Source organism: Myotis nattereri (genome assembly GCF_964212035.1).
Source record: "Myotis nattereri genome assembly, chromosome: 18".
In the NCBI taxonomy this organism is placed as follows: Eukaryota; Metazoa; Chordata; class Mammalia; order Chiroptera; family Vespertilionidae; genus Myotis; species Myotis nattereri.
Window position 1 is genome coordinate 30,067,668 of NC_138093.1, and position 21,151 is coordinate 30,088,818.

A 21,151-nucleotide genomic window follows, 5' to 3' on the forward strand; every position below is an offset into this window, starting at 1 on the left:
GGAGACGAGGGAGGAGTCTGGAATGACTTGGACAACTTTCACTGGGATGAGGAACCCCGGAGTATGAATTTACCCAGGAGGGAGGCAGGTTCCGTGTGGGTTGACCTAAGTGAATGTGTCCAGTGGGCGATTCTGGTCTCAGAAAAGAGGTCTAGGTTCAAGGTAAAAACCTGGGGATCATCGTGATCCAGGTGGCAAGTGAAGCCAGGAGAGCGGCTGAGCCAAGCCAAGGAGAGAGGGGAGGGAGGGTAAGAAGCAACACGGTCTAGAGCAGAGTCCTGATGAATGGGCCATGTGGCGGAGGCTGAGGTGGACTTCCAGCAGAGGGGGGACAGGGAGGAAGGGGCATCGCAGAAGATAAGGAGAGGGGAATGGTGTCTTCAAAGGTTATGAACCATATTTCACTGACTAGAAGATGCCACAGATTGTAAGACACACCAATACTTTATAGCCACTGAGAAAGAATGCTGCCAATTAAATGGTGATTCCCCAGTGTATGGGGGTACCTTTTGTTCTTCGGTGATCACGCTAGGGAATGAGAGATGAGTGTGGGTATAGGGCTTGTCCTTGCTTCTGATTGGCAAGCTGACCTGGGAAGTCATTCCTCCCGGGATGTAACTTGCAAGCAGCCTGCCAGATGCTCTGTATCCTGCCCTTTGACACTTTCCCCAAGTTGCATGGGTCACAAACACATTTCTCATTTGCCAGAACAGTCTTGGGTTTGTTTTGAGTCTGGCAGGTCCTCCAACACCAGATTCTTAAATCTCACTAACATGATCTAAATGCTGCCTTGCCAGGAAGAAGGGTTGCATGATTTTCAATGTGAAATACTTTTTTGTGGTAGGAAACTACCCTCCATTTATTGTTTATGTCAAAATCAGAACTGCACATTATTTCACGAACACAAGGAGAACTGTGCAGAAATGTGTCTAGTGCACTTGTTTCTCAGCCCACACGGTAGAAGTGCTCAGAGAAGCCTGTGCCCAAGGAGTACTTATATACCTAGAATCACACTGTTGGGTGTTTAAGAAAAGGTTACGTTCTTTCTGTCCAGCTGCTTGAAAGTCTGATTGCCTTTGTAGCCTGAATTAGGAAAACAGCTGTCCTGTTGATCATACTGCGTCACGGTACCTGAGTTCCAGCTGTGGAGTGTGGCAGGGGTTGTCAGGGTTACCTGTCACCCATGTAGCATTGTTTTGTTCCCTGCACACGCCTCTCTGGCTCCCTGGGGATTCACATTTGTGTTTATCTGTGCTGAAAATGTAGAGGCAAGATAAACAACACTTCAAGCTATTTATAACCAGAGGCTGTGCCAGGAGTGAATTAGGCTTTGTGTTAGACATATGTTAAAATGTTTGTTGCTGGGCTCAGTTGGAGCGTCATCCCATACACCAAAAAGGTTGCAGGTTCGATTCCTAGTCAGGGCACATACCTGGGTTGCAGGTTTAATTCCTGGTTGGGGCACATACAGGAGGAAAGTGTACAATGTTTCTCTCTCACATTAATGTTTTTCTCTCTCTCCCTTCCTTTCTCTCTAAAAATCAATAAACATATGCTCAGGTGAGGATTAAAAAATATACATTTGGCCACTGGGAAAGGTAGGAAGAATATCCCCCGGTGTGAAAAGCAAATATTTTTTTACTAAATATGAAATCGTTAGTAAAAAAATATTTACTAAATATTTAGAGACTGATAGAAGTTTGACCCAGAACATGATTAGATGGGATTAGAACTCTGTTGATTTATGAAATACACTGTCATGGAATGCTAAGCATTTAGGGTCCTGGAGATGCCATTTATATAGGGCCTATATTTTTATACTACCAAAAGGGCAGTTGGCAAGGGTGAGGAGCGCGGAAGAGGCATGGGCGAGAGGGTGAGGAATGGCGCCGCATACAAACATGAACCTGGGGCAGTGGATGGACCATGGGAAGAGATGGATCCCACTCTTCCCTGACTTCATCCACACAGATCATCCTAAACAGAAGAGACCTTGCCTGTTCTTGGCTCCACTGAAGAGTCCACACCCTCCCCACAATAGCCTAATGTATATCCATAGTTCCCCTTCCTTCCTCAGTTCTACTTGGACTCTGAGTATGGAGAGAACTCCTACTGTGCCAGGTACTGTGTTACGTGGAGGGATAAAATGCATGAATTCTCATGCTGGGCAACAGATAATAAGCCAACAAATACATAATGGAATTCCAGATTATGATTGTGTTTTGGAAAAATGGTTGGGGGGAGCGGGTAGCTGTGCTAAAGAATAACAGGGGATTCTCGTAGGATGTTCAGGGGATAACATGTTAGATCCCAGTCATTGATGAAAACTTTGACATGTATTTTGTGGTATTTTAAAGATTCTTAAATTGCATGTTGTTAAGGTTTAAATGAAAATCACTGTTGCCCTTTCTGAGCCCAAGGTGCCAAACACTAAATGGACAGCATTTCTGGGGAGCATTTCTGGGGAGCAGGGGGGAGCCACCTTGATAGCTGACCCCTCCTGGACCTAGACGACGCCTTCCTCATCACCACTTTCTCTCCTTAGGGAAAGGAGATGTGTTTGGAGATGTGTTCTGGAAGGAAGCCACCCTTGCCCAGTCCTGTGCCAACGTTAGGGCCCTGACCTACTGTGACCTGCACGTGATCAAACGGGACGCCCTGCAGAAAGTGCTGGAGTTCTACACGGCCTTCTCCCACTCCTTCTCCCGGAACCTCATTCTCACCTACAACTTGAGGAAGAGGGTGAGCGGGCAGTTTCGGTTTCCTCTCTACCCGGAGCAGTGCGTGCGCGCTTAGGATGGCCACATGGCCAGGATGGTCCTGCCGTGGTCCCTTTAAGTGGAACCCTTGGTTCTATAGGGGTTCCGTTCACTGCTTGCTCTTTGGAGCTTTTACTATAAAATGGGGGGGGAGAGAATGTTATTAGGTTAAAAGATGGGTCAGGTTTGGAGCAGAACAGATTCATTCCTGAGTGTGTCTCTGTGCTTTCTCCCAACAATATCTAGACCTTCTGGCATTTAGGAAAGATGAGTAAATGTGAAATTGTTAATAAAAAAAAAAGGCTGTGTGGGGCCCCTCCATTAATGAAAATGAATTCTCCCTGGTGATGGGGACCCCCAGAGTGGTGTGAGGACATTAGCCAGCTGCCAATAATAATTTTTAAAAGGTACGACAATGATATAGTTGGGTCCAGAAAATAAGAAGAAAATGGTATATGATGGCCTAGAGAATGTTTCACATACAAATGCCAATTTCACTAGTTGAGGAATATTAGTAGTTTGGGGAACCAAAAGGTTTCTCATGTGAAGTTGTTTATAGAGCTTATTGCTCCATCTGACTGTGAGGATCAAAAGATTTGTCTTGTACTCTAGGTTTTCATGACTGATTTTCTTGCACTTTATTTAACTCTTTTATTTGAATCGGTACCAATGTAGCTCTGGACCTACTGGAATCATCTCAGAATCTTACCCCCCAAGCTCCATATCGCTGTTAACATTGTCGGTATTGCCCCGAGGTTCCAAGTTAGGATCCCCGACCCCATCCTGATGCTTTTTCTCCCCCCCCCCCCCGCCCCCCCCCACCCCGGGTGGCCTGCTCATCAGGCCCCATTGGTCCCACCTGGGCTTCCACCTGCGTCCACACTGTGCTTCCCCCTCTGGGCTCTCCCTGAGCTCTCAGAACACAACGCCCCCGATACAGACCCTCCCCACATCCTGGGCGGTGCACGAGGCTCCAAACACCCCTTGCATCTGTCCTCAGTGCGGCGCTTTCTCATGTGGCCACTTCAGTGACCTTAACAACTAATCAGATCCGCCCCTCCCCTCTGTGAAGATGACTCCCTCCCACTCTGACGACAGGATAATGTCTGTACACTTCGGCATGGCTTATAGGGTCTTCACATCTGGCCCAAGCTTAACCCCAAGCCCTAAGCTCAGTCACTTTTCCCACACCCACCGCTGCCACCCTGAACATTCCCACCCTGGGAACTCTGTGCAGCTCTACAGCCACCCACCCACTGGGCATAGCGCCTCTGCAGGCCGCTTCCTGGGCCTCGGATTCTTTCCTCTCTTCCTGTGTTAGACAAACGCCTGTTAACCCTTCAGATTCTGCTGAAATGTTTGTTTTCGCTCATCAAACCCAGCACATACCAATGAACTAGACAAACATATACAACTGAATGGCACTCAGCGCCTGTCTCCAGGAACCTGGACCTCATAGGGAAGATCGCCACAGGGAGCACATGACGCTAAGTACAGGGAGTGCGTCTTTCACAGAAGATTGTGGGAGCATCAAGGGGGAGTACAGCTAAAGGAGCAATTGAGGAGAATGTGTCATGGGGTGATACCTGAGCTGAGTCTTAAAGGATAAGTTTGCCGAGAGAGAGAGAGAGAGAGAGAGAGAGAGAGAGAGAGAGAGAGCAGGTGTTCCAGTTGGAGGGGCAGTTTGAGCAAAGGCAGAGAAAGGAAACTGCCTTTTGTCTTCCAAGTCCTTTGTAAAAGATTCTGCCTGCCTGTCATTGGGTTGTCCCAACAATAGGCTTCCCAGTATTTTAAATCCCTTGCATTGCCTTGCCTTGCCCTATGAGTGCATCTCTGCTCGGGGACCTGGGAGGGCTTGGTGCCTTGATGTCCCAGGGCCTAACCCAGTGCAGAGAATTACTAAACATTTGGGGATGGCAAGGAGAAAGGGAGGGGATCTCTGGACTTCTACATCATAACATGCGAGCTTGTGGCCAGGTGATTTTTTTGGTTCTGTGATTTGAAAGTGGGTCATGTAAATTCCAGTGGGGAGTGGACAAGGGTGGAGAAGAGAGCATTCACAGCTCTTCCTTCTTGATCTGCGAACATGGGATGCTCGCTGGTGATACTTTTAGCCAAGTAGCATCTCTTAAAGTCTATTTTCTGATGTATTTCTTCTTTTTATGAAAGCAAGTTGATTATAATCAGCTTTCTGTGTTGCTGGTAATATAGGTTGAAAAATGTTCACTTTGGGTTATTTGGAGGAGTAATCATCTTGGGATAATTGTGGAGCTAATCTGTCTTTAAAAACCAGGAGGACTGACCATGAAAAAGACCACACTTCAGCGGTCAGGTTGTGTTTATAAGTCCAGAATGATTGACAGCTCTGCAGAAGAGAGGGCTTGGGGGCCACAGGTTTGAAGGGCTGTGTGGAGAAGCTTAGGCAGGTCTGTGTGGCCACGAGAATTAAAGGTGCAGGCAGTATAAGAGAGATCTTGGAAAGATCAGAGCTGCCCAATGAATGCAATAGGCAGCTTTGAGTGAAATTGGATTTCTTGTCCTGAAGGTATGTGGGCTTCCCCTAGGGACCCCTCAGAGACATTTCAAGGGGACTTAGGCATCCAATGGAGAGTCAAATTAGTGACCTTCAAATTTCCTTTCACATGCAATTGCCAATGAGTCTGGTATGGATGAAAGCGAATTTTAGTGAGATCCTGTCTATAAGGAGGCAGCCGTTCCTTTTCTTGGAGAAAAGAGGCTTGTCGTTTTGGTATTACCATTGTAGTCTCTCGTTGTGTCCTTCTGAGAATTAATTTATAGCTACATAGGGCATAAAAGATGAGAACATCACATGCATGAATTATCCTTGTAGCTAATTTTTTTCTGGCAAAGTGAAGTGCATTCTTGTGGTTGTTTCTATCTTGGCAAAATCGGGTGTGTTATTTGCAAAGATTCCTAAGAACACGGTGCCTCTGACATCTGCTTGGGGGATTGTTTGATCTTGCAGGCCTCCTCCAGGGCACAGCAGCAGTTCCCCCGCTGGAAGGTGCCTCGAGGCCATCTAGTCTCACCTGCATTTCCCCACCACCCTCTTTCACAAATACCACAGCAGGGTTAATAATGAACAAGAAATGGCTCCTTCACCAGGCTTCTTCCTGCTTCTCACAGCTCACGGCCTGCTCTGGCCTCTGTATCTAAGCCTCATCCTTATATTCCTAAACCCACGTGTGTGAAACCCAGCTCTCAGCTCAGCTCCTGGGACCCAACTCCGGAAGGGCACTGTCACCTGACTCTATTTCCCCAAAAGACACCTGAGGTTATACCAGTAGGCAGGGATGAAGAGGGCAGAACCCGAGACCAACCCAGCATTTTGACCTCTGGTTTTCCTTGCCTGTGGGCACTGAGCCAGAGGAGACCCGAGTCTGCATCCTGCCTCTGCCATTCAGTGCTCCTGTGGGTTCCAAATGCTTGCTCATCTGCGAAATGGGGCTGATGAAAGTTCCACCTTGTAGGGTAACTGTGAGGGTTGAGTCAGATAATACCTGCAAAGCTTTTACACACAGGGTCCGCTTATTATGATTTTGTTTTGTTTGCTTGGCACTCTGCTCCACTCGACTCTTTATTATCCAGAGCCTTTTTGGAAAATAAAAAAAGGCAGTTCCTCTGACTTTGTTTATGCAGGTGCTCGCTCTGCCGAATGTTCTGTGGGTGAGTTTTATCCCAGGGTTCTCTGCCCCTCTTGCGGCAAATGAGGGACCAGCTGACCTGGAAAGTGGATGCCGTGCTGGCCTCGCTGTCATTTAAGCTCCTGCCCGTGCGGAGGTCAGCCCTCACACACCGTTGGCCATTCCGTTCACGGGGAGGACAGTGAGGCTGGTCTGACATCACAGGTCAGTCACCAGGGAGTCAGGGTTTTGCCAAGAGGAAAGCACAGCATCTTCTTTCTGAGGGAGGTGGTATGTAGTTGTCCATGAAAATTGAGGGAAGTGGAGCCCCCCTCATCCTGGCTTTTTCCTCCAGGCCCCGGGTCATCTTCTAACTGCAGCCAGAGCTTTGCACACTATTAATAGCAACACCCTTACCAACTCCAGATACCGGGCAAGCTACGTCACAATGTCAGTATGTGCTTTAATGTCAGCTTATTAAATCCTCAGAACTGCCTCGCAACAGTAAAGGAGCAACTCCATTTTTCAAGGGAATAAACTAGGCCCCTGTGGAGGAGAGAATCACTCTTCAAGGTCACCCAGCTGATAAGTGGCAGGTTTCTAACCCTGCTCTCGTACCCCTCCTGCTAACAGCGTCACCTCCCGGGGTCACCCTCCGTCAAGTATGGCTCTCAGCTTTTCCCACAGGGCAGTCTTTGGCTTCCGCTTTCTCCCTGTCTGTTGATTTTCCAGGGCTGTCTCCTGAGCATCTCCAGTGACCATCTCTACCCTCAAGCACACCCAGCAACTTGCACAACGAAATCACAGTAATATCCCAGGTTGGCAGACATAAGACATTTCCCCTCATAAGGACACACTGCTGGGTGTGCTGAGGAGGCATGGCACACTTCACTTTGGTTAGGCAGCAGGCCAACCTGGCCATGACATTAGTAACTTACTGGGAAGACCACCAGCTTTGGTCCTGGTTTGACTACTGACTAGTTGTGTGCCTTTAGGCGAGTTACTGAACTATTTTAAACCTCAGTTTCCTCATCTGTGGCAAGGGTCTTATAAAAGTTCCTCCTTATTAGGTGTATTGAAAAGATTACATATTTCAAAACAGCAGATGTTAAAAGTGACATATAGCCCAGCTGGCGTGGCTCAGTAGTTGAGCATCGACCTATAAACCAGGAGGTCATGGTTCGATTCCAGGTCATGGCATATGCCTGGATTGCGGGTGGGATCCCAGTAGGGGGCGTGCAGGAGGCAGCCAATCGATGATTCTGTCTCATCATTGATGCTTCTCTCTCTCTCTCTCTCTCTCTCTCTCCTCTCTCTCTCTTTCTCTCTCCCCTCTCTCCTTCTCCCTTCCTCTCTGAAATCAATAAAGATATATTTTAAAAATAATAATTAAAAAATAAATAAATGTGGAATATACCTGTAGGAACCACTCAGCACATGCACATTTGTCTCCTCCTACTGCCTGTCCCCTCTCCCGCCTTCAGCCTCCTCCACCCCTGGAGGTCTGAGTTCTTGCTTTGCTCCCCTGTGCTTATAACCAGATCCTTCCTTTAATCGGTGTTTCACTTGGGCCCTACTTTCCCTTCAACATTGGGTGAAAGGTCATGCCCAGATGCTAGCTGTAGGGATTGGGTCCTCCAGCTCATCCATAGGACTTGGCGGAAATGTACCACAACTCAATGGCGTAGCACAGACATGCGGGTAGGTAATTCACAGCAGACAGTGCACCAGATAATTGGCACGTAGGTAATTGGGAGGGTGGGTCTCATTCTGTGCGTGGGCCTTTAATTTTAAAGCTAATATTATTGTGTATTTGAGTGTGTTTTTGCCAGTGTTTGCTTATGTTAATTTGTCCCAGGATGGATTTTTCTTAGCTTGCTAAGGCCCCAACCTGGTGAGTATGGGAGGGAGCTGGGACTGTAGTTACTGGTGCTTTCAAAGCAGGGGCCTCCTAAATGCCTGTTTTCCGAAACTGAGGTTGCCATAGTGAACAGTCCTGAATGCTGTATGTATATTTCTAGCTCACTTTAACCAAAGGGAATTTTATTCTAAAGAAGAGGTCAAATCATGGGGGCTCGGAGAGAGCGCTGCTCATACATGGCATTGGGAAGCCTTCAGTTTTCTCCCTGAACACATTCTAGCGGGAGGTTGTTAAGATGGAGAGACCGCAAAGTCGGGTGCTCAGAAATGCATCTCCTTGCCTGTTGAATCATCACAGCCTGTTTTTTAAATGATCTCTACAGAGCCCATATTTTCCTTGTCATCCCTCCATCGTGAGGGCTTCTGTGGAATTAAAGTCATCTATTAGACTGTCAAGCCATAAAGATAATAAAATCAGGGTATTGGAACAGGAGTGGGGAAGGGAACAGATGATGTGAGTGATAAGATCATAATTCTATCAGGAGAACAAAATGTAAATCAAAGCCAAGCCCCTTTTTCCTGAAGAGGATCAGGGAGTGATGTTCAGGACCTATGAGACCTTCCACGGAACCTCTGAGATCCTCCCTCTACTCACCTCCCAAACCTAGCAGTAGGGAGAGGTGGGTAAAATGTGGACTGTAGAGTCGGAACACTTGGGTTCAAAGCCAGGATGTCCTTAGTGACCTTGGCCTGGTTAGCAACCCCAATTCATTCATTAATAAAACATGGCGGTGATATACCTCGGAAGGGTGCTTTGAGGTAGCAAGTTCTCAATGTATGTGTTGCTGTCATTATTGTTTTTGATGAGTTTAGCTTTTCTGGAAATGCAGAGACCCCATACGGTGATAAAAGTTTTAAAAGGAGAGTAGGGCCTGAACTTTAAAACCTCGAAACCTTTCAGACAGATTATTCCAAGATCTGTGCCTAGACCTCAAGGAGCACCGGACAACCACGTGGTTCACCGATGGGGTTTGCTAGAGAACAGTGCTATTGGGCTCATCACGGATCTGATTTCCTCCAATGGGCGGAAGGGATGGTAGATTCCTACCTGGATGCCTAGGGGAGGAAGCTGTAACTTATCAGTTAGCGATCTTAATGTATTGTTACGTAGTGTGTTTATCACAAGTTACAAAAGATCTGGCCTAGTTTAGAGGACCAGGAGGCCAATGCAGTCGTTTGGGGAGTAATGTACCTTCCTAATATTTTCTTAGAAGTGCGTGTTTGACTCCTAATAAATAGGGTAATGCTAATGAATCCCAGATCCTGGGTTCAGTCCCCCTGAGCAAGTTGGTTTCTTTGTTGTTGTTACTCCTCACCTGAGGATATTTTTTTCCCATTGATTTTTAGGGAGAGTGGAAGGGAGGGAGTGAGGGAGTGAGAGAGAGAGGAACTTCGATGTGAGAGAGACACATCCATTGGTTGCCTCCCTCATGCGCCAGGAATTAAACCTGCAAATGCGACCCTTTGGTACATGGGCCAATGCTCTAACCACTGAGCCATGCCAATCAGGGCCAACTTTGGCTTTTTGATGTTTCAGGTGGTTAGGCCAGTGTTTCTCACATTTATTTGGCCCCTGAACCCTTTCTTGAGTTATATTGATAAGTATCTATTATCTATTATAATATACCCATCAACATTCACCAGAGCCAGTTTAGGAAACAGAGTCTCTGCTCTTTAATGTCTCCCCTGGCTCAAATGGTCCATGACCTGTAGAATGGACGGGTCTTGTCTATAGAACATCAAGAAGGCAAAGCTACACCAGCAGTGGGAATCTCGCTTATTGGGTTCCCAGTAAAATCCCAGAGATTACTGGCCAAGCTCCCTGCTGTCTGCACCTCCTCCTGAACTCAGCTGTCGCCACCTACCCCCAAGTGCCCAGCAGCGCATCCACTTGCTAGTGAGCAGCAGAACTTAGGTTATCAAAGAGCCTTTGGGCCTCATTTTGGCGGCACATGTGCTAATATAAGGCTCAGGAGCCTATTTTCTCCCTGGCTTCCAAGTTCCCCCTTGCAAGGTGCTTTCTCATTCTTTTATTGACTCGGTTACATTTTGTGTTCCTGCCTCCGCTGCCATGATCCTGTGCTTCCGTGTTCCCATTTAAGCACTTCCTCCGCTCTTCAGATGTTGCTGGTTGGTTTTGAGCATGTCTTTGTAAATGCCGCCAGTGAGTCATGGAGGTTTTCATTCTAACCCGGGCTTTTAGTAAGTGGAGAGTCGGGAGTTGAACCCTGGCTGCCTGTCATAATAATAACTACCTTCTAAATGTTAGATTAATGCCCTGCCAGGTGACACACTTGGTTGGAGTGTCGTCTCATACGCCAAAAGGTGGCAGGTTCAGTTCGTGGTCAGGGTAGATACCTAGGTCGTGGGTTCGATCTCTGGTTGGGTGCATACAGGAGGCAACCTATCAATATTTCTCCACCCCCCCCCCACACCCCTATCTCTTTCCTCTCTAAGTAAATCAATAAGAAAAAAAAACATATCGCCTGGCTGCCATGGCTCAGTGGTTGAGCGTTGACCTATGAACCAGGAGATCACAGTACGATTCCTGGTCAGGTCACATGCCTGGGTTGCAGACACGATCCCCAGTGTAGAGCATGCAGGAGGCAGCCAATCAGTGATTCTCATAATGGATGTTTCTATCTCTCTCTCCCTCTCCCTTCCTCTCTGAAATCAATAAAAATATATTTTAAAACAATTATTTAAAAAAGAACCTGAAAATCCTGGCAAAGAAAAGTGGATCCCAGAGGATCGGAAGCTCGAAGCAGGCCACGCAGTGAACCCACAGTCTTTCCTTCCCCAAGCCCCTCACTCAAGCACTGGAGAAACTCTCCCATAGGAATTTCATTTAACCTGATTTCATAATAGAAATGATGATTGAAGACTCGAGAGGTGTGGAGGGTGCTGCTTTTCTCGGACACCGTCTCTAGTTGGTTTCACTTGGCTCTGAGTGGAAGCCATTTCTCTTTCTGCCTCGAGCAGGGAGGATCTGGGAAAGAATTGATTGAAGGATTAGAAAGGCTCCCGTAAACTGCACTTTCAGGAGGATGAGTGGATTTAGCAACTATTATTAATCAAAGAACAGTGTCTGCTCTGCACAGCCGGACTTCTTGCCCAGAAGGCAGATGCCTTTGCTAACCCCAAACTGTGATCCGGCTAGAAGAGAAAGCCAGGGAAGGGCTTGCATGCTGAGGCCAGTCCTCCCTCCTCCAGGCCAGCGGGGCCCAGAGCAGAGTGGCTTAAGTTCGCTATTGTGCTGCCTATTGAGGCCGAGGGGAGGCTGCCAGGATGCTCATCCTGGGCTTGGTGTTTAAGCACTTCCTAATCCCACTCTGACATTTCTCTCACGTTGGAACCTGAACGGGATGCTTGCAGCTCGAGGCTTAAGGACTAGCTGGAGGCAGCTCCGCATGACCTGTGGTCCGGAGCGGCAGGACTCCTTGCATGGAATCTGTAACCAGTCATTTCAAGCAGCCCCAACTCACCTGGAGCAGGGCTGCTTCCCACCCCCATGCATGGCCTCCTTCCCTCTCTCCTGCTCTGCTCTGTGTGCTCAGGGTCTCAGAGGGGCCGGGGCACCAGCAGCTGCCCTTTATCACTGCACAGGCGTGGCTGCCGTCCCTTCTGCAGGGCCAGGCACTGTTTGCACATTTGTTTGCGTGCAGGCCCCTCTCACACCCAGGGCTGGATGTTTGAAGGTTTCTCTGTGCGTGGACTCGTCTGTCTGCTAGAAGTGTTGCTGCTGCTGCTGCTGCTGCTGCTGCTGGTGTGTGTGTGTGTGTGTGTGTGTGTGTGTGTGTACATTTTCTTCTGTTGATGATTAGTCTTAAAGGAGACTGCACACTCCCTCCAAATGCTCCGGGGAGAACCCTTCCTTGTCTCTTTCTGCTTCTGGCGGCTCCTGGCGAACCCTGGCTTGTGGAAGCATGGCTACTCTCTGCCTCTATATGCTGGTGGGCTCAGCCCCTCTGTGTGCCAAATCCCCCTCCTTTCTCTTCCAAAGACACCAGATTCAGCCCTGGCTGGTTTGGTTCAGTGAATAGAGCGTCGGCTTATGGACTGAAAGGTCCCAGGTTTGATTCCCGTCAAGGGCATATGCCTGGGTTGTGGGTTCGATCCTCAGTAGGGGACGTACAGGAGGCAGCCGATCAATGATTCTCTCTCATCATTAATGTTTCTATCTCTTTCTCCCTCTCCCTTCCTTTCTTTCTAAAAATCAAATAAAAATTTAAAAAGACACCAGATTCAGGGCCCCCCAGAAATCCAGGATGATCACATCTTGAGATCTTTGAAACAATTACAGCTGTCAAGACCCTAGTTCCAAATAAGGTTGTGTTCACAGGTGCTGGGATTTAGGACATGGACAGATCATTTGGGGGGATGCAGTTTAACTCACCTTTCCCCTCTCCTTCCTCCTCTTTTTCCTCTTTCTACTCTTCTGTCGCCTCCTCCTTCACCACCCCTGCCTCCTCCTCCTTGAGTGCCGGCCCTGCACAGGAATTCTTTTGTTTCTTAAGAAATATACGTGAGTTGTGCTTCTTTTCCTGCCTGGGTCTTGGAATAAGGTCTAAGTGGTTAATCTTTGGAGCTCAGGGTGATTTATCACTTTCCTTTGCTTTCTCTCACGAGTAGTGTCTTCTTGAACCCAGTGGAACTCGCTGTTTGACAGTCACAAAGCACAGGAAGCACAGGGACCTCAGAAAAGAGCTTTGTGAGACATTAGAGAGAACGTCCTGCTGACAGAGGATGTGGGGCGCAATAGCAGCACCTGAGGGGGTGTGGACTCCCCTTCACACAGACGGTTAGGAACAACCCCTAGTTGACCTCCTAGCTCTGATCCTGTCATTCTCTTGTTCTCAGACCTTTGATGGTTCCTTACAGCCTCAGAGTAAAGACCCGACCCAGGGATCTCGGGTGAACTTGTACTTCCAGCTCAGAGCACGGTGCTCCTTTGTGCGTGGTCTGATGCCCAGCGCCGCTCTCTGACAGTTACAGAACATGCTCCACACTTACTGCCACGTGTGTCCTCCCTGGGAATGTCCGTCACCCACGTTACCACCTCCCATCACAACCCAAGCCAGCCTTCCAAACCCAGCTCAGATTCAGCCTCCTGCTCCCTTCCCCGGCGGCATTCAGCTAGATTCTAGCTACTATAACCTCTCTCTTCTCTTATTTGTCTTTCCATGTATTATGTATGCCCTACAGAAGAGGTATCACCCATGGTTCTTTACATAATTAAGCACATAACTAATGTTTCCTCGGATTTGGGGGCCTCATTCATATTTTTATTCCCTGCAGATCTTCCAGGAATGCCTGGCATTGAGTAAACAATTATTTAAGCTACTAGAATTACAACTAAATTGCCACTCACTCTGCTTTTGTGGCTCAAGTCCAAAGCTGGCAGGTGTGAATCCCAGCCCCGTGTTCTCTGTCACCTCTCTCTAGTACAGTGATGGCGAACCTTTTGAGCTCGGCGTGTCAGCATTTTGAAAAACCCTAACTTAACTCTGGTGCCGTGTCACATATAGAAATTTTTTGATATTTGCAACCATAATAAAACAAAGACATATTTTTGATATTTATTTTATATATTTCAATGCCATTTAACAAAGAAAAATCAACCAAAAAAAATGTGTTCGCGTGTCACCTCTGACACGCGTGTCATAGGTTCGCTATCACTGCTCTAGCAGGCGCCTCAGGCCCTGGGGCCTGCTCCCTCCCCCAGGTGACAAGCTATCCCAGCCTGCCTGGCACCGCCCTGGTTTCAGCATTTAAAGCACCACATCCTGAGAAACTCCTCAGTGCTGGGCACACAGGTCACCCTGTCCTGCACTCACCCTCTCCTGGCTCTTGCTGAAAGTCTCTAAGGACTGAATTGTACGTCAGGCTCCACCTTTCTCTGGTTACTTGTCACACGGCTGCTAAAACGCTCTTCACCTCCCGGTGGCATCTGGCCCCAGCCCTCCCACCCCTCCGAAGGCTTTCCCCATAAAAGTGACTCCTGAACTGTCTAGCTAGCAGCTGTCCAGCCTCTGGCCTGCTCTCACCTCTGCCCCACCTCAGCCCAAACTTGAACCTGATCCCTGTAGCTGCCAATCCCAGGCCACCTCTCCTCCTCTTTCCCCTCCCAATTCCCTGCCTTTACCAAATCACAGAGGGCCTGGGAGGGTTGGATCGCAGACCAAACCCTCTCCTCTGTGGAACCACAACTCATAAGCTCCCACAGGAAAAGCCTTCCTACCGGCTCATCACCACTCCATCCTTCTGCCCCTGGGAGCCCCTGAGTGACTGAGTGGAATATGGAGAAGTAGCTGGTGCCCTGGACTAGTTATTGAGACCCGGGTTCTACCCCAAATTTGCCATTAGGACAACTTCTCAATCTTGGGGTTTTGTTTGGGTTTTTTTTGCTTTTGTTTTTTACTGATTGTAAAATGAGAAAGTTAGGTGAGCTCTAAAGTTTTTACCAGCCTTACCAAGCTTGGATTCTAAGGGCTTCTGCCCGCCCTGTCTGCCCTGGAGAGCACACGATGCAAATGCTTTAAGCAAGACAGCATTGAGCTCTGGCTGGATAGTGCAATTAGTTAGAGAGAGCCTCGTCCTGATACATCAAGGTTGCAGGTTCGATTCCCGGTCAGGGCACATACAAGAAGCGACCAATGAATGCATTTTGAAACAACAAAACAATCTCTCTCTCTCTCTCTCTCTCTCTCTCTCTCTCTCTCTCTCTCCAATAATTAAAAACAAACAAAAATACAGCATTGAGAAGAGGCCTCTGAAATCTTGGCTCATCCTCACCACCTGTCCCTACTTGATTGTAATTCCCATCTTTATCCTTTGATTCCCCATAATTCCATCCTGGCCCAGCTGTGAATGGGACCCAAAAAAAAGCCACTACCTACAGCTTAAGAGATTTAAAAATGCAATTAGAAGGACACCATTCCTTTCCTATGACTTGGCTTACAAAACAAGATTCCGAAGGAGAGGTTAATTTTCGAGCCTTGTTCCTGGCTGAGTTTCCACCAGACCCACAGCCATGTCTGATTTCCCCTCGGCTGCCAGATGAACTTGTCAGGACCCACTTGTTGCCCTTGGATGTTTTCAAAGTAGCTGAGTCTATTGAAGCGATGGACCGGGTGACCTTTGGCTTCAAACTCTGGAACGTCTGCACGTGTTTGTGCGTGCGCACGTGCTTTGAACATCTGTACCCCATTTTGCACAACACGCTTTCACCTGTTGTATCTCACCTGCTACTTGCAACAACTTTGTGGGCCGGGTGCATTTATTAATCCTATGCCCCAGGCTCGCTCAGAGGAGTGAAATGTGGAAGTACGTGGCCAGACTAGAACTTGAACTCGTGTCCTCCAACTCCAAATCCCACGTCCCTTCCACTAGCCCGCCGTGCCTGCAGGGGGATGCAGAACAGCCTGGGATCCCCCATGTAAGGGCCATGAGAACGTTCCACTGACAGAGGGGTTACCGGGAGCTGCCTGATCCCCAGGTTCTGTGAATTAGTGTTTCTCAATCTTTAATGAGCACATGAATCAGCTGTGATCTTGTTAAAATGCATCTTCCAACTGAGGAGGTCTGGGTGGGGAGGGGTCAAGATTCTGCATTTCTAACAAGCTCCCAGGCGATGCTGGTGTGCCTGGCTGGGGTGGCACTTTGAGGGGCACACTGCGTGGTAGGACTGTGAACAGCTGTGGTTGTCACATGCAGAACCTACGTCTCCCCAGGTCAGTACCACTGCCCTTCCCCAAGGGGGAGGGGCTGTGGAGAGGCCCCAGGGATCTGACCCCGGGCGTGCAGAGGGCGTGCCCCATGGAGGGAGTGGCAATTTAGTTGTGATTCTACCGCTTAAGTCAGCGTTAACTTCGAGCTCAGCTTGTTGTCCTCACTCAGGCTGCCATGGGGGAACACGGCCGTCTCTCAGGGGCGCAGCCAGGGCGGGAGGTGGGGGCCTGCAGGAACTATAACGTCGAAGGCCCTTTTCCACCCTGACGCTGAGGTTCGGAGCAGAATGGCAGCAGGTAAGACATTGTGGGGTGTAGGACTGGGTGATGGTTTCAGGCCTGAGGCTTTGAACAAGGCTGGGGGGGGGGGGCAGGCCTGGCTTGAGGGGGCCGGTTCGGGGAGGCCTCAGGGTGAGAGGAGCTGTGTTGGTCACACAGCCCAGATGGGGAGGGTGGGAATGTCCCCACGAAGCCTCCAGTTAGAAAAGCTCCTTGGAACGGAAGCCTGGGCTGGGCCAGGAGCCGGGGAAGGTTTGGGTCTCCAGTGGCAGGCCCTGTGTTCATTGGTCTTGGTCGGGACCCGCTGGGGGCACAACGTGTTTAGTAGCATAGTAACTTGTGTGATTATATAATTATATGATTACATAATAAATTATGTAATTTATACAGAGCCATCCTATTTTGAGGTTTTTTAAATGACCATTCCCCAGTAATGAGTTTCTCCCTGATAAGCAGCCCTCTGCTAGTCGCAGTGCTGTGTCTAAAACCCCACGAAGGTTTTCGTGGGCAGGATTGTGGCTTTGGGACTATGTGTCCTTCTGCACATAGTAGTTGCTCCTTTAACCAAGGGTTCCTTTCTCCTTTTGATCCTTTAAAAGTGGCTGTCTGTGAGGCAGATTGCGTGTGGTATTGTTTTGGGGTTGGTTTGTTTGTTTTTGCTTTTGATGGTCAAGCTTGGGCATGAAAGAGTGGAGATCTTGTGGTTAGAAAACTGAAATACCCACCCTCGAGCTCCATCCCCATAGACTCCTGGACTTGGGAGCGTGGCTTATGGGCTCCTGTTCACCTGCTGTATCGTACACCCGATGCGTCACGCAGCACCTGGCCTTCTTGCGCTGGTGCCTGTGGCTCCAGCAGAGTGAAGCCAGCTCCGCCCCAGAGCAGAGCCAAGGCTGTGGCTGGTGCTGCTGTTGTGCCTGAACACACACACACACACACACACACACACACACACATATATACATGCACAAACAGACATGCAAGCACACGCATACATACAGGTCCCTGCTCCAGGACCGCCCAGGTGCACACGGTGACTGGGAGTACTTTCTGGGCGAAGGAAAGACCTGACTCAAACCCGGCCCCGAACGAAGGCTTCTCATGAGGCGGCCAGCCCCCCTGGGAAAGCTGGTGCTGCCCCGATCCCATTTCACCCAAAAGCCTCTCCCAAGGCCTCTGACCGACTTTGTTGTTTAATTAGCAGCCTCTGAGCAACGGAAGGGAAACCATCCACCCTGTGCCTTCCTGGCCCCACCCCAGACCCCTGTCTTAGGCCAGAAGCTTGCATTTGTCCCCCTTCTTTCGTGACGTCATCTGTTTATCATATGAAACATTTACAAATGACCCCCTTCCTTGACTCGTGATTTCTTCTCAGTGTTTTCATCTCTGTCCTCCGTTTCCTTCCTGCTGTAATACATTTTCTGGACCTATCAATAAGGCCACTGACCATGCTTTCAGGTATTTTTGTAGTTTCCTCCACCCCTGAAAACAGACACACACACACACACACACACACACACACACACACACACCATAACTGAGCCTCCTCACCTGTTTCATAACTTGCATCTCTCAGGTACATTCTTCTTCTTGATCTGCATTTGCCTCCTGCAGCTCATTACACCTGCCTCCCGACGGCCTCTCCATGAGCTCTCTCCGGAGATGAGAGCCGGGAGGTGGACATTAGGGACTTCATCGGGGCCTGTATCTCCTCTCTCTCACTGGAAAGGCACCTGAGGCAGCAGGCTGGGACCTGAATGGGCCACACTGTTGGCACGCACATTCAGCTCAGCCCACACGCTCTGCTGGGTGCCCACTGTGTGCTAGGAGAAATACAAGCCATACGGAGGTCTGGGTGCTGCCTCCCGGCTGGCAGGACACTGAGGGCTATGAACTCTTAAACCAGGAACCCCCTGGGGGCTTAGAGGTGAAGGCTGTGGGTACTAGTCCATCGGAGTCTCTGGTCACATAAAGAGAGTCCTTTTATGACAACTCTCTTTGGCCCAAAGGGCGCCTTGAACCAATGGTCTCCTTTCACTCCAGCCAAATTCTTAGAAATAAAGTAAGATTTGTTCCGGCCAAATTCCCCGAAATAAAAGAATGCCTTCAGAGTTCATGGTGACTAGCTTTGACCCGTCGTCACTGTCTTCATTGTGTTTGTTTTCTAACCTTTCTGTGCCCTAAAGTGGTGCTTCTGAGAAGGCTGCACTCAGGAAGCCCCTCTGGCCCTCAGCTCCCAAGGTGACTCCCTCCCTCAGCCCTGGGAGCTCATTCACTCAGCTGTCTGCCTTCAGGAGTTACCATCTGAGAGCGCTCTCTCTAATCAATTTCCTTCAGGCAAATTGAGCGAGCTCTTGCCTGCCAGGAATCCCGTCCCCTCTCTTTCATAGGGCCCTGCCCTTCGGCCCGCCCCCAACATGGCTCCTTGGTGTGGGGCTTTAGCATACACCCACGTGGATGTCAAGGTAACTAACGCAGACCCCACTGCAAGGAGCCGCAAGTGCCCAGGTGCTCCTTTTTGGTTGATGGGCTGTAGACTCTGCACTTGGTGCCTGAGGCCCAGCCCACAGAACACTGGCCGTGTCCACAGTGGGGTGCACATCTGTGATGTGGGGCCTTCCACCCGCCAAGTGCACCTCCATCCTCCTCACGCCTGCTTCCTTGCCATGGGGTTTGGATGGCACAGTTGCTCAGGTGCAGCTGGGTGTCAAGAAGAAAGCTGGTCTGCGTCTTCGATTCTGCCCAGCCCATCTGCTATAGCTATTGTGTTTCTCGCTCCTTATTCCTTCTGGCTCTGCCTCCCCGCAGTTTGAACAGCAGGACTGAGGAATAGGACCTCCCCAAGGAGGGATCTGGGCCCCCCCTGCATCCCTCTTATCCTGGGGATTTTCTTGTGACATTTATACAGAATGCTAGATTTACTAGCATGTTTCCGTTTAGTAATACAAAGTCATTCATCCTGTTGGTCAACTCTATGTTTACAGAAGCCAAAACAAAGAGGAAGTTTGGTGATATTCTATTATTTTTTATGCCTTAATTATCATGGGCGACGACGTGATTCAGAACACCCTCTGGCTCACACTGGGTAACACATACCCCAGCCATGTGAAGGGCTGCAGTGGCCAGTTTATCACAGCCCACAATGGTCCAATTTAAACAAGCACGTGTCCCCTCAGCTGGAAGTTACGTAGTCCACTTAGAGATGATTTTATATGAGGGGGATGCAGGCACCTTGACACTCTGACTAGGAATGATTCAAAGTATTGCCTTTAATTTTGGTTTCCGAGACAGCCTACCTTTCCCGGATCCTAGCCTCTGGCACTGGCTCTGTCTGCCGACCCGGCCCCTCCACCATGCCCACTGTTCCAGAAATTCTCTCCACTGCTCCCTTCTTTCCTCCGCTCCCTGTCATTACCATGGAAAAGAGGCAGGCTGAGGGTGTTTTGGCTCAGAGGAGCCTGAGTTTGGTTCCTCCAAAGGCTCTTTCATAAAGAAAAATATTTTTAATCATAAAATTTAATCAGAGACTTTTTCTCAAAAGAGGGAGAAAGGGAAAGAGAAGGCAGGTAGCCTGAGGAGCTGACTGTTTCAAATTGGCCTAATTACATCCCAACAGGCAGATGACAAAGGACAAGGGACTCAGACGGGGGCGGCCTGAGAGTAAAAGTCTAAAAGCTTTCCAGAGAGAAGCACTCCTGGCAGCGTGTAGGGCTGAGGATCTAGGAATAGAGACGGGAAAATATACCCAGAAACACAATAGACTTGGGTAATCAGAAGAGGAAGAGCCGCGCTGGGCGTGAGGAGCCTCTTCTCCCGGCTAACGTTTCATCGGGTTTAAATATAGTCACCATTGTTAGAAGGTAGAAATCTGTTCAAAGAAAGAAAAGATGGGAGGGAATGAGAAGTGCTTTATCAGGGAGTTGATTTGGCGACTCTGTTTGAAGAATACGGTATATTTCAATGTGATTTGACGAAGACAGGGTGGGACGCTCTTTTCAGAGATGGTATTTCCTGGGGTGGCGGGAAACATTTGAATGCATCGATGTGTGTCGGGTTTGTCTGGTTCCTCTTTATCTGTCTGTGCCCTCCTGCCTTGTGTGCCCTTCCTGTCCATCACATCAAGTTCCTCCCTTTCTCAAATCCCTGGGCAGGTCTCCCTTTTTTTTTTTTTTCCGGAAGCTGTATTATCTTTCCCCAGCTCTCATCCCTGCAGCAGCCCATACTTATTCTATGGAGTTGCTGCCAGTGTTCTGTTTGCTGTTCGTGTTCTGTTTGCTTTATGTCCCGGTCTCCTGGGCTGATTTCAGGACAGAGACGAGGATGGGAAAGCTTGGCTTTTGCACGGGCAGGATGCAGGACCTGGGGTCCTGGAGCTCGGCGCAGGCTGCCCTCAGGTTCACCTCCACTGGCTCACCGCGGACACTGTCCAGGGTGCTGATGGACTACCTGTCAGGCAGTTACTAGTAAGGTGACTTCTAAACTTCCAGAGAGCTCAGACTGCACATTCATTGTGGCGAAAGCCCTAGAGCCAGTTTCCAAACAAAACGGAAAACATTTTCCGTTAGAGTTGAGAAAGGCTGTCCGTGGGCACCCATGCCAGATGGTTAAGGAGCTTTCATTGGCATTTCTGTCTCCATGACCCCTCTTGGTCTCCTTTAGTGAAAATGAGCCTGGTGATATCAGAGAGATGATACAGGATCCAGCCAGCAGAAGGGGCTCGTTGTCTCTGATTGGCATCTTCTCTGAGGACTTTCCATGGGCAGACATGTCTTTGCAAAGGCAAGACAGCACACCATGCCGTCCATCCGTGAGGGCCTCG

General features: G+C 49.1%; 1 protein-coding gene across 2 annotated transcripts in view; it reads left to right on the forward strand.

Annotated features, from left to right (window-relative positions):
• KCNH1 (potassium voltage-gated channel subfamily H member 1) overlaps nucleotides 1-21,151 on the forward strand; it is a gene marked incomplete at its 5' end in the record, with an annotated part of 257,134 nt that overhangs the window by 201,038 nt on the left and 34,945 nt on the right. For both annotated transcript variants that reach the window (XM_081111939.1, XM_081111938.1), the window contains one exon: nucleotides 2,546-2,742. In XM_081111939.1, coding sequence (XP_080968065.1) covers nucleotides 2,546-2,742 — 197 coding nt within the window. The remainder of the gene's footprint in view (nucleotides 1-2,545; nucleotides 2,743-21,151) is intronic.